The sequence below is a fragment of the Notolepis coatsorum genome (assembly GCF_963971535.1).
Source record: "Notolepis coatsorum genome assembly, chromosome: 14".
Classification (NCBI taxonomy): Eukaryota; Metazoa; Chordata; class Actinopteri; order Aulopiformes; family Paralepididae; genus Notolepis; species Notolepis coatsorum.
In genome coordinates, this window is record NC_140178.1 from 66,777,136 (window position 1) to 66,790,308 (window position 13,173).

The 13,173-nt window shown below is 43.8% G+C and overlaps 1 protein-coding gene across 2 annotated transcripts; it reads right to left on the bottom strand.

The window, feature by feature from the left end:
- Positions 1 to 787: 787 nt before the first annotated feature.
- On the bottom strand, positions 788 to 12,743 carry tedc2 (tubulin epsilon and delta complex 2). Of its 2 annotated transcripts, XM_084328455.1 has the most exons (9): positions 12,430 to 12,743; positions 10,721 to 10,779; positions 10,007 to 10,589; positions 9,854 to 9,910; positions 9,655 to 9,733; positions 9,191 to 9,335; positions 6,660 to 6,755; positions 5,346 to 5,539; positions 788 to 2,279 (listed from the first exon to the last, which is right to left on the bottom strand). In XM_084328455.1, exons 1-9 carry the CDS (start codon positions 12,525 to 12,527, stop codon positions 2,130 to 2,132), a joined length of 1,461 nt encoding a protein of 486 aa, XP_084184581.1. In that variant the 5' UTR covers positions 12,528 to 12,743; the 3' UTR covers positions 788 to 2,129. The 2 variants fall into 2 exon arrangements, with proteins under 2 accessions (XP_084184581.1, XP_084184582.1); XM_084328456.1 differs by lacking the exon at positions 5,346 to 5,539.
- Positions 12,744 to 13,173: the final 430 nt, after the last annotated feature.

Genomic DNA, 13,173 nt, shown 5'->3' on the forward strand with positions numbered 1-13,173 from the left:
GGGGGGGCGGGGGGCACACTGTATAAACAAGTAACACTGTACATTGAGGGGGGGGGGGGAGACACTGTACAAACAAACACAATTGTACATTGAACTATTGACAAAACCATACTAGGTAAATGACTGTACATTGGAGGGGGTTGGGTTAGGATATTTACAGGGGCCAGTGTTGAATTGCAGTCTCCCGTAGGTGTCCCTTGAGAGAGGTTTTGAAAGTGGGTAGTGATCCACATTCCTTTACAGCTTTGGGTAGGGCGTTCCACATTGATGTGGCATAATTGCGAAACGTGTTTAGTCCCTTATTTGAGCCGAATCTGGGTTTAACATGATTTGTGGAGCTCCCTCTGGTGTTGTGATCGTGGTATTCACTGACCTTTGGGAAGTATTTTGACATGTACATGGGTACCTTGGGCGTGTAGTGTATCTTGTAGACCTTGCCAACGGGCTTTTGGACTAATAGCTATTAATCCTGCCATCGGGCGCTAGGAATACAAGGACCGGTCCGTACGAGACCCTTTCCTCCCCAGCGACGACTGGATTATCCTAAGTGTGTCTGCAGCCCTCTGGAGTAGGAACTCCAGAGGACCACCGTCTCCATCCACCATCTTGCTTTTCCCTGTGCTGCGTGATTCTTCTCCATCCACTCCACGCTTCAATGGTCGAGTACTAGTAGTTAAAGACTATCGTTACCTCTGACGTTGTTGCACTGACATTCTATTATTAAAGGAGAGCTGTGTTGTATAATATGTATGTTCACTATTACTATTAAAATGCTTGGTCAACTTGTATCCCTGTCCCCGCGCCGTTAATAGTGTCCGCCATTTTGTGTACCTGTAATGTCTGGCTAATTTAATATTCTGCATTAGTGGTTTAATCTAACATATCAATACAGTCCGGGTTGTGTAGCCCCTTAGCTACAACCCCTTTAAGTATTTGTCTATATAGGCTATTGCAAAGACAAGGAGGTATCTGTGATAACCTTTCAACTACCTGCACATCTTGTCGGGGAGTATTGGCTGTGCAGGTGAGGCATGCACTGTTGTTGAGTATTCATACACTTTTGTATTACTCATTTGTAGTCATCATGGCTCCCTTTTAGTGCTTCCAGTGAAACCAACCTCCCACATAACAGAAACCCACACACCATGCAGGGGGATGCAGTCTACCATAGCCTTCTTTGTAACGTTACATACAAATGACCAACACATTATCTAAAATAGTCATTTTACACAATGTCCTTGACTAGTTATCACTATAGTTGGGTTTATGCTGTTCAGAGATTGAATCAAACACATATCTCACCATTTCTTGACAATATTTAGGCTAACAATAAGTGGCAAAGTGACTAACAACAAACTGGTGCTCTGAGGTTCTGCCAGTGCTCATTCTGTAAAATGACTGCCACCTACTGGCCTGGCCGATATTACACAAGTTCAGTGCTTCCAGCGTACCTATAATTTCTATGGTAAGGATCAAACAATTTTTTTTAAATAAGTCATAATCACTCACATCAACAAGCAAGATTTAATAAGAGACTTAAGAGATAACATGAAGGAATAATAAATATGCAATGATTATGAAAGATCGGCGATACCAATGTCTTATAATAACCATGGACTGTTATTCCTATGGTCTAAACTCATGGTATCAAGCGATTAAGTCTAGACCTGCTCCATAGAGAATGCATTGTGACAGATGACAAAAGGGTAAATGGAGCAGGGAGTTTTTCTGAAGATAATCTTTCATCGTTCAGAAGATAACATATTGTCTGGTGAAAACAAATTGACAAATTTTCTACATTGTCCTACTTTTCTAGTTCTACATTGGGGTTTCAATGGGTTGCGTGGTCCCTATAGTCATGAAACGTCCTCATAACATAGAGAAACATGTCAACTTTAACTTCAAGTGAAAACATGAAAATCAGCTAGATTGGATGACGGCAGCAATAAAGGAATTCTTAAAAAAGAGTGGTGTTCCCTTTTAAATTTAGGAGTACACATAATAAAATACCACAGTACAGCTCCGATTATTCGGAATAAATACACATTTCTAATTCACCACACACAGCTTGTTGAATACGTACAGACGTAGGTTTGAGGCTTGGGACCTAGGTAATACTCTGTCAGTTGTCAGTCAGGTTCAGTGTCTAGGACCAGAGCGGGGAACTGCTCCCCTCCCTCAGCCAACAGGGAGTACATGTCTCTGTACACGCTGGGGTTGGGACGTCCAGCACCATGCAGCATGGAGCAGAGCTGAGGGGACAGGGTGCCCGATAGAGCCTGTAGGAGAAGGACCAAGAGATTGTCAGCACATCAAAGGGGCACATAAGAGAGTTGTGTCTTTTTGAAGCCTGGTGAGGGTGTGAGCAGTCATAGTGCGGTGTGCATAGCAGACTGTGTAGCCAGTGTTAGTGAGGGTGGGAGCAGTCATAGTGCGGTGTACATAGCAAACTGTGTAGCCAGTGTTAGTGAGGGTGGGAGCAGTCATAGTGCGGTGTGCATAGCAGACTGTGTAGCCAGTGTTAGTGAGGGTGGGAGCAGTCATAGTGCGGTGTGCATAGCAGACTGTGTAGCCAGTGTTAGTGAGGGTGGGAGCAGTCATAGTGCGGTGTGCATAGCAGACTGTGTAGCCAGTGTTAGTGAGGGTGGGAGCAGTCATAGTGCGGTGTGCATAGCAGACTGTGTAGCCAGTGTTAGTGAGGGTGGGAGCAGTCATAGTGCGGTGTGCATAGCAGACTGTGTAGCCAGTGTTAGTGAGGGTGGGAGCAGTCATAGTGCGGTGTGCATAGCAGACTGTGTAGCCAGTGTTAGTGAGGGTGGGAGCAGTCATAGTTAGGGCTGGGTTCTAAAAATCGATTTCCCAATTCTGAATTGATCTTCATTTGAATGAGCGATTATCGATTCATAATCCTGAGATCTATATGAATTATGAAAAAAAAGAATGTATCCCCCAATTTAGTCGTTATGCCAATTCCCTTCCTGGTCGTCTCGTGTCCAGATCTCGCGCAAAGTGTTTGAATCTAAAAACATGGATCAAGTCACTGCCAGGTGCAAAGGCAGATGTCTGGTTGCATTTTGGATTTAAAAAACATGACGACAGAGAAGAGCTGGACAAAAGGTGGAGGTGCTGGCATTCATGAGTCTGATGGCCTGTGGGTAGAAATTGTTTGTCAGTCTCGTAGTTCTGGCTTTCAGACTCCTATATCGCCTGCCTGATGGCAGGAGGTTGAAGAGTCTGTGTTAGGGGTGTGTACTGTCCTTAATTATGTTATGTGCTCTCCTGGTGGCCCTGGTAGAGTAAATGTCCTGTAGTGAGGGGAAGGCTGCTCCCGAGATGTACTGAGCCGTTTTAATCACCTTCCTCTCCTTAGCAGAGCAGTTTCCATACCAGACCGCGATTGAGCTGGTAAGGACACTCTCAACCGTACTTCTATAGAAGTTGCTGAGAATTTTGGGTGGCATGCCAAATTTTCTCAGTCTTCTTAGGAAGTACAGTCGTTGGTGTGATTTTTCTATTATCTGTTGGGTGTTGTGAGCCCAGGTGAGGTCCTCGCTGATGTGGGTACCGAGGAATTTAAAGGTTTTAACCCTATCCACCTCCGTCTCACCTATGTACAGAGGTGTGTACTGTACACTCCTCCTACGTGGGTCAATAATCATCTCCTTGGTCTTGTCTGCATTCAAGGAGAGATTATTGTCCTGACACCAGGCCACCAGTTCCTCGACCTCCCCTTCTGTACGCCTTGTATAGCATTGAATCGATTCAGGACCTTGTGAATCGGAATCAAATAGTTTTGAGAAATCAGTGGCGGTACCCAGCCCTAGTCGTAGTGCTGTTTGCATAGCAGACTGTGTAGCAGACTGTGTAGCCAGTTTAGACAGTTGGAACATTGGACACAATTAGGAGTGATCAGAGCTCCAGATTTGTTTATTTGTCACATCTTCATACAGTGAAAAACGTTTGTCTTGGCTCCTTGTAGCAGTGACATCAATAAAATAGGACATCAGAAAAAAGCTATAGAAATATCTTTAAAAAGAATGGGCATAAATAGCTCTAATTGCAATACACCTAATTACATACTAATTTATACACCCTTTGTGGGTGTAATGTGAGCTCTATAATCATCATAATTTAATATGGGGAGACAACAATGGAGGTATTTTCCCACTGTTGCATGTCCACTTCTCTTATCTAGTCCATTTCATTTAAAAGTTTTACATTTTTGCACACATTTCAAGGTGCCCAAACTGTTCTGGGCCATCAACCTCGCCATCTTTACAAATATACCATATACGTGGGACCATGTTTCCCACGTGAGAGCAACGCCGTCTTTACACATCAAGGTGAATCTAGGAATATGTGTCCCAAGGCAAGCCGCTTGCAGCACTGTGTTGTCCTATGCACAATTACATTTTGGAGAGGTACATGTTAGCTCAGCCACCTATGCAGGGACCACAGACTCCAACGGAGCTCCCGGTGGCATTTTGACATTCCAAGTCTGAATTAGGCTTTAGCGTGACCATGTGTAACTCTCTCTACCCCTGCAATTAATTTCCCCAAGGCTGTCGTTGTAAATAACAATGTTTTTTAAGTCAACTTGCTGTTTAGAAATAACACAGTTGTTTCATGGAAATAAGTCATAGCCATAACTGCTATGGTTTGCTCTAGTGGCTCGGCCTGGGAAGAGCTTTGATCAGCAGAGACAACTTGCTATTAACTCCAGAGTTGTAAGCATTAGCTAGCTAAACAAATGCTCACCAAATGTAAAGATGTTACTTTGTTGTCTTTGTTAAATTTAGGCTACCTTGGTCACGACGAAGGCACGAAGTTGCAATATTCAGTCGATTGTTTGGAAAGTGCAATGTTTATAATCCTTTCCTCAAACTGAGCTACACAATCTGACAAGTGATTGCATTTGCAGGTGACCTTCCGTGCCAGAATTAGGGTTCCTATGGGTTTCCCTAATTGAAGTTACCTGCCGGTCACTTAATTTTTGCTTGGCCAGTCACTTGCAAATGCAATCACGTGTCAGATTGCGTAGCCAAAAGATGTAAATGCCAACAGTGCTGGGATTATATGTCCAAAGCATGTCCAAAATTCATGCTGACTTGATTTGTCTGCATCCGTTGCTGCTCTATACTCCTGTCCTTTGATATTTTCACTCTGGTCAAGCTGATGTTATTCTTGAGTCAATCATTGACCATATTCACATGGTGGCCATTTTGCTCTTACATCATGCTCAGGTTGGTTGGGAAGGAACCCAACCTGAGCATGACATAAGATCAAAACAGCTACCTTGTGAATACAGTGGATTACAAACGAGACGTCAGAGAGTGTGACTCTACCTGCTGTAGCTGTATGTCCTGTCGCAGCAGCGCCACCCTCAGTCTCAGCCCCTCCAGCTCCCGGAGCTCCGCCTCTGTAGTGTAGGCCACAGTGGGGGGCAGGGATGACCCCACCCCGTCTCCCCCTTCACCCTTTACCCCGACGGGGCAGAGACATCCCCCCTCCGGCCTCCATCGATCCCATGCTTCCCACTCTGACGGAAAACAGGGTTATTTATAGAGTGTGAGCGTGAGCAACAGAACCCTAAAAACCCTACTCTTTTTTCCCCCCCTTCTGCCGTGCTGCCTCAGCTTTAAATAGCCACTCCTGGCCGCGTCAGACGGCTTTAAAACCCCAGCGTCACGGGGAGGGGGCTCTGCGGAGGAAAGGAGGAATCTGGCTCAGAGGTTACCCTGCGGCTCTATTTTCATTTTCCATACGTCAAGATGGAGAGAGGCTGAATTAGCTCGTTAGCGCCGCCCCCGTGATTTACTCCCAAAGAGCAGGTTTCTCATGAGGTGACCGGTCAGAGTCGATAGAGTAGTTACTCACTTTTATTTCTCGCATGCTGTTTAAAAAAAAGCTAATAATAATTCACTGTAGCTGAAAAATGAAATATCCTGGGAATATAATTAACAATAATACTAATAATAATAGTCACGAGGAGGAACACATTTTGTTGCTCCGCAACACCAGATTGAGAGTGTGACCTCCCCGGGGGAGATAGAAAGTTCTAGAAACCTCCATAAGATATAGGCTCCTAGCCACCAAATCATAAGGGAGTACTGTAAATGGGAACTATAATCTAAAACTCTCCCCTGCAGTCCACACGGTCATTATTACTGAGAATGGACAAACTCTGACCATTCAGTTTATTTGCAAATGAACCCATCTCAAACCGCGCCCTCTATTCTTGATCCTCCAATCACAACGGTCGCTTCCCTTGCAAAGTCCGTCCAGGGGGAAGCAACAGTTGTGATTGGAGGATGGCTTTGAGTTTGAGATAGGTCAATTGTATGGTTTGAGGAAATGGAAACCAGACCACGTTAGACGCTGCTGCGCAGGACAGAGTGAGAAACAACCCGATACCCAGGTATGCTAATTCAAACACAGCTGGGGGGCTAGATTGGGCCACAGGGTCACCATTTCCCCATCTATGCCCCCTTTATTACGCAAGTCCCTCCCTGGCAGTCATGGAACAAGTGGAGTCAACAGATCCATTTTTTCCCCTCTGGCCCATGGTTCATTTGATTTTACTCCCAGGTTCCCAGAAGAGGAATATTGTCCCAGAGACGAGCACCCGTTAATGAGACGGGTCGGAGTAACATCCCTACCTGCTTTCACCTGGCCTGCACGCCTCCCCAGCTCTTCTGCCATTGCCTCCAGCTCTTCAAGTGTTTGGGGAGATTTGTGCTCGTTTTCGTTACTGCCTGCCCCCCCCCCCAGAAAAAGGGGGATAATAATCAAGTTTCAGACACACAGATAAAGGATTATTTATGTTCAGAGAAATCCAATAATCCATCAATTGCAGCAGCGATATAAAAATAAATGCCTGACCGCTTAGTTTAATGGCACTACATTAACACATTGGTCGCAACGGCGTAAGTCGTTATTGCCCGCCATGTGTTGAACGCCAACAACGGCGTAAATCGTTTTTGGGATCAATATTTAATTTTTTCGCCATGGCATTCATAATTCATCCAGCCTCCCTCCGGACTGCAGCGGCACCCTGTATGAGATTGCAACGCCTCAATACCGCCGCCTGGTGGATGGTCGGGCGAGTTACACTCTCGCCAAAACCGGAAGTGGTGATCGGTGCGTCGAGGAAATCCCTCCGGCAGTCATATCTTGTTACGTGGATCCAGACAAACACAACACTCTAGTGCATTTCGATCGCTTTCTAAGCGCAATAATCGATATGATTTCGGCGTTTATTGCGCCATACAAACCGGAAATGGATGTAGGAGATCGACGTCAAATAATTGGGATCTTTTTCCTCCAGTCTCATCGGCGAACGGTAAGAGGAATATAACGTTATTTTCAGCCCGATTGTTTATTTATTTCACTGCAAACCATCTGCTCAACATATCAACCCATACTAAATAAAGCCGTTACTGACTATCAAGGAATTATAAACGACCCCCCCCCCTTTCCTTCACGCATGAAGCATAATGTATACCGATCATATACATTTGAATTTTTTAATATAGCATGTATAGGAAAGAAACGCCAATCGATAATCTATCATATGCGTCAGGGCCTATAACTCTCGTTTTTGGAATTACAGCAGAAAACCTTAAAAACACTTATATTCTAGACCAGGGGTAGGCAACCCTAGGCACGCGTGCCGGGGGCATTTTCATTGGCACAGGGGGCAATATTATGAAATATTATAGTGAAATATTTTGCACTGTTTTCGCATTTATCTTGTTGAAATCCTCCCACAGGTTCTTTTTTGTAAGTCGACTGTTTTGCACACCCCTATGACAGCTATACAGCTGTTCCCATGGTGCTCAGCTGTCAGCAGTCAGCTGGCCTCCCACGCCCGCTCGCAGTTCCCAGGTAATCACACAGTGCTGTGGTTGCATTCTGTATGTGCCGTCTTTCATGATGGCACATGAAATCGTCGTGGACAGACGACTACGGGTTTGTGTGTCAGAAGGACCGTGTTGTGTGTACTTTATGTTTAGAAAATGTAGTTTGCAGAACATCAGGTGTGAAACGCCATTTTGAGACGAAGCATCAAAAAAGTTTCAAAGATCAGGCGGATAAGGCAGAATCGATTAAACGTGCCGTGGCCAGGTATGGAAAGCAAGCCAGCACCCTCAAAGTGTTCACGACTGCTAAAAACCATGCAACTGAAGCAAGCTATCGCATTGCTCATTGCATTGCGAAATGTGGAAAGCCATTCACTGATGGCGAGTATATCAAGGAGGCGTTTCTCTGTAGCTCAGATGTTTTGTTTGAAGGCTTGCCAAACAAAGAGATAAATCAAGGATAAAAGATATCCCCATGTCAGCTTGAAGTGTCGAGCGACGCATCAACAAAATGTCAGAAAATATCAGAGAACAGCAAACAGCTGGATTGAAAGATGCTCCGGTGTGCAGCTTAAAGTGACCAACTACAGCCTCCAGATAACGGAGCTCAGTAAAGCAAAACCGTTTGTCTGCATTGCACCCCCGCCCCAACTCAGATTTAGGGTTGATACAACCATCATAATAATATTGTTAATAATAACAATAACAATAATGATGTAATAATGTAAAAATTATCATTAAAAATACCTGATTATGAGAAAAAGATATTACGATGCATGGAATATTGTTGATATGGCACAGGCACACTAGTTACAACTATATTTCAAACTGGCACTTCATGTCAAAAAGGTTGCTGACCCCTGTTCTAGACGGTATTAACACAACAATGTATGAATGAAAAAATATAACGTTCCCACATCCTGAACGATAGATAATCGATGTTGAATGGGCCATAGTAATGTCAATATAGCAATACAATTTACAATGTACAATGATGGCACAACCCCCGGCGCCCAATGTGTTAAATTAGGTTTTCCATTACAAGCCACAAAAATTCTTATAAGCACATAAAAAGTTTTATAAGTATTATAACAAATGACTTAAGCGGCTAATGAGTTGAATCACCAGTGCTGAGCTGGAGAATAAATCACGCCAAATGAATCTGTCCAACTGAACACTAAACTCTGAAAGCTCCTTTCACTCCCCCGTTCCTCAACCCACACACTTCTGTCATCTGCCCCATCCTCTTAGTCCTTCCCTTGCGTGTGTGTGTGTGTGTGTGTGTGTGACTGCACGTGCGGGAATGGATGACCTCCTCGGGCTGGTACCTGGCTCTGTGCCGTCTGCAGAGGCCTGTTTGGCCAGGAGCAGCTGGGTCTGGTAGTAGTGGGTCAGCTCCTCACCCTGGTGGGTCAGCTTGTCCATCAGGGTCCTGGTATGGTCTGGGCTGCCACAGGGCCAGTCCTTAGAGAACTAAAGCAGCCAGGGGGAGAGGGTCAAGGAGAACAAACCCACTTACCCAGACACCTTGGGGGGATGAAGGAGTATGAGTCAAACTCTCACTGTCGATCTGTAGATCTGGCACAAAACTCTGCTAACTTCTCATAATTAGGTGATGAAATTGTGTTGGAAAAAAGGGTGGTGGTGATTGATCATTTTGTAGACTCCAATGAAAATCCAAGACAAAATGCCAACAAAGTGCATTGCTGTATTTTTCAATTCCAATACAATGCAACATGGAGAAAAATTATAAGACTTAAGATATTTTGCACACAAGCAAGAGTAAGGATACGGTAGCTTTCATTCTCTCCATGAAGTGATTCCTCTCCGACACAGGTTCACTTTGCGTGGCCATTATTTTGTCCCATAACCTGGAGGTGCCATGCACAGGAAAACATGAAGGTGTACAACAGGTGTGACATATCCCTTTTCTGTGAATATCATGCAATGTATGAAATAGGTTCATCTAACGCAATATAGTAATTAGAAACCCGTTTTGCTTGCTCCTTAGATATTTCCATTTTGCCATCTGGTCAGAGGGTATCCTGCTATGGAACAAAGATAAACAGAATATCCTGTTACAACAAAGAAAACAGTTGATACAGAAAGCATAATGTTCATAGGGCAGTTGACTAAATTCATACCCATTCTGTGGAGGTGAACAATGTGTTCCAGTCCCCTCCGTGTGTGAAACCGACAGTGGGTCCTTATGAGGGGTCGAGTCCCCTCCACTCTGCAGACTGCTTTGACTGGCCTGGTATTTTGTGTGGGTGATCGAGTTATGTGGCTGACCCTGGTCATGGCCCTGGTCAGAACTCGAGGCAGCACTCTTCACCATGCTGGCAGACTGAAGAGGCAAGGCCTTGGCTGACAGGACTCTGTGTTTCTGAATAGAGTTCCTATGCACACTGGCTTTGTATTGTCTATGAGGGTGACCCGTCATACCTTTTGTGCCACACATGACGGGCCCTGACGTTGTAGAGTTCTTGGATCCTTTTCTGTCCAAGCCAGTGGTTTTGAGGGTAGCTCTACTGGTTGGCTGATTGCTTGTGGAGGTTACAGGCGTCTTGGGCTTAGTAACGGCACCACCTGGGTCGTTGTTAGGTCCAGATTGTCTATTAAAGAAATGGGGTTCTTTGGAAGATCCGGTGCCGCTGCGGATCCGAAGGGCTTTCTCCAATGCTCGCTCCAGTAGTTTCATTTCCTCTTTCTCCTCTGGCAGGATATCTGGGTATGAACATGATAGCATGCAGAAGCTAGAGTTATATTTAAATTACATTGTACATGATTGCTTTGGCCTCTACTAACCTAGGATGTATAATACTGCTGTGATAAATTATATTTGTATCCTTCCTTACCCTTATCAGAATCATCTGCCAATTCTGATTCTTTTGAGTCATGGTTGTTGTGTTGTCTCCTGGGGAAAACAAACCACTGTAAGTATATAAATGTAATGCAATAGCCAGGCAGTAAGTACATGCAAATGGAAATTGCCCCCAATGGTTCTAATATTGCCCCGAAATATACAGGTCAGAAAATGCCCCCAAAATCTTCCTGTAATTTACCTCAAACCCTGAGATGGGTCAATTGTTTCTGTCATACAACATCCCAACAAAAACATTATAGCATATGAAACAGTTGTGCTGACTATACTAATGGGACATATCAAAACTATTTATCTGGATTTGAAGCACAGATAAATGGAAATCTGCCCTCAATATTTTCTCCAACATTTTCTTCTGACAGACACACACACACACCTCAATCATGGATATTAAAACTGAAAGTTAGCTTTGAGGTCATTCCTATGTCCTGGCAGTTGGATCTTTATCAGTAAAATCAGTTTGAAATGTTTTAGTGTATGGATTACTAGATTTCAACTACAATACACACGCCTTTCTGTTGGGCCCTTCCTGGTTGTTGTGGCCAATAGAGAACATTAAATACTAAACTTACAAACAATATTGTTCTGGCAGCAGAATTCTAATGTAATTAAGAGGTCCAGGATTTGTCAGAGAAAAAGTATTATGGAAACAGACTGGCTGCTGGTAGCACAGGGTTGATAGAGTAGCACATCCACTCTGGTGTGCAGATTCTATTATTTTCGACTCAAAGAGAACTTCTGATGTGGTGGTCATGAGACGTTTTTAAAATGTGAAAAATACTGTCCAAAAGAATGATTGCAGCTTTAAGCTAGCTAGCCACAAAATAAAGCAACAGGAGTAGAGCTCCTGTCTGTACAAACCTCTCAAGATATATAGTGCCTCTCTAACTGAAGCTCACTCAAATATTCTCCACAGTGCACACACCGTCGTTTTCACTCAATGAGCTTCAGTCAGCTGTACAGACTACAGACAGGAGCTTGATCACATTCACATTAGTTTACTAGTTAGTTTTAGACTCTTTTTGTACTCTGGTATGTCATAAATGTCTAAATGTAACAGTACTGTCTACCTGTATGTCATGTATGTCATATATGATGAATTGAAAATGGGGGACCCTGATGTAAACAAGAAGTATTTCTGGTCTGCATCCCCAATTGTGTGTATTGAGCTGTACTGTATGCTTTGATTTTCAGCTATGTGTCAATTGTCATGCTTCTCCTTTAAAAGAAGGGGGATGTGGTATCCTGGAATAATGGTTTCACCCAATGTTGGTTTAGCCCAGACTCTTGTTAATGACGTCAGATACGGTGCTTGTCAGTTTTATGTATGCAACCCAAAGTGGAAGTAAAGAAACCTTCAGCTATATTGTCATCGTGTGGACATTCAATTATTTCTGCTAGACACTAAGAGTGACAGGCAGAACAGAAACATTACAGTACCCATTCTGCAATCTGTTAATAAAATGTTCAATCAATCAATACTTTGTGGCTAATTAGCCGGATCTATGATCGATTGTGCTAAGAAATGACTCCTATCAACATTGAGTAGGACTAGGGTTTAAAAGTCTGAACTATCCCTTTAAGTTCAGTCGAACATGGAAGTCCCATTTACCACAATTATCGAGTACGGGAACACGCGATTCCAGCTTTGGCCAAATTATTTAATGTTGCCCTAGTACTCACTGCAGCATCTCCCGGTATACTTGAATGTTCTCGTTTATCTGCGTTTGTTCGACTTTGCACAACTTGATAGCTTCCTCCACGACGGTGAGCAGTGACATGCTGCTGCTATGCAATGACTGAGTGTAAACAAACCAGTTACCAAGTTAACCTAACTAACGTTAGCGATAGCTAACGGATGACGAAGGGTGTTCATCGTCTCATAAACAACCTTTTAATAAAAAGTCGTGCAACATATTGCTCGACTGTCATATTAACAACAAATAACAGAGGACAATTTCACTAGCCCTTTTTGACTTTTGTAAAGTTAGCGCTAGTTATTATGACCCGGGAAAGAAAAGTTGCGGATACGGAAGTGGCATCACGTTTCCGTAGCTGCATTTTCTGCAGACCCCTCTCTGATTGGTTGAGCCCATTTCTGCAGACCCCTCTCTGATTGGTTGAGCGAAGCCCCTCTCTGATTGGTAAAATGAAGCTCGGGGGTGAGGGGTGAGCGTGTACCATCGCTGTTTCCCAACAGGAGTAAAGTCCGTAGCAATCAGCAATCCGCTCTTTCTCTTAAGGCATTAACTGGGTTAATTAATATAAATGTTATATTGTAACTGTCTAGTTACACATTGGTTCCGAAACATGTATGTTCCAGGCTGCAATTAAAACTTTGAATCTGAGAGTGCTGGCTTCCTGCTTTCTTCTGTCTAGTCTAGTTAGGCATTAACTGTGTTAATCTAAATGTTACATTGTAACTGT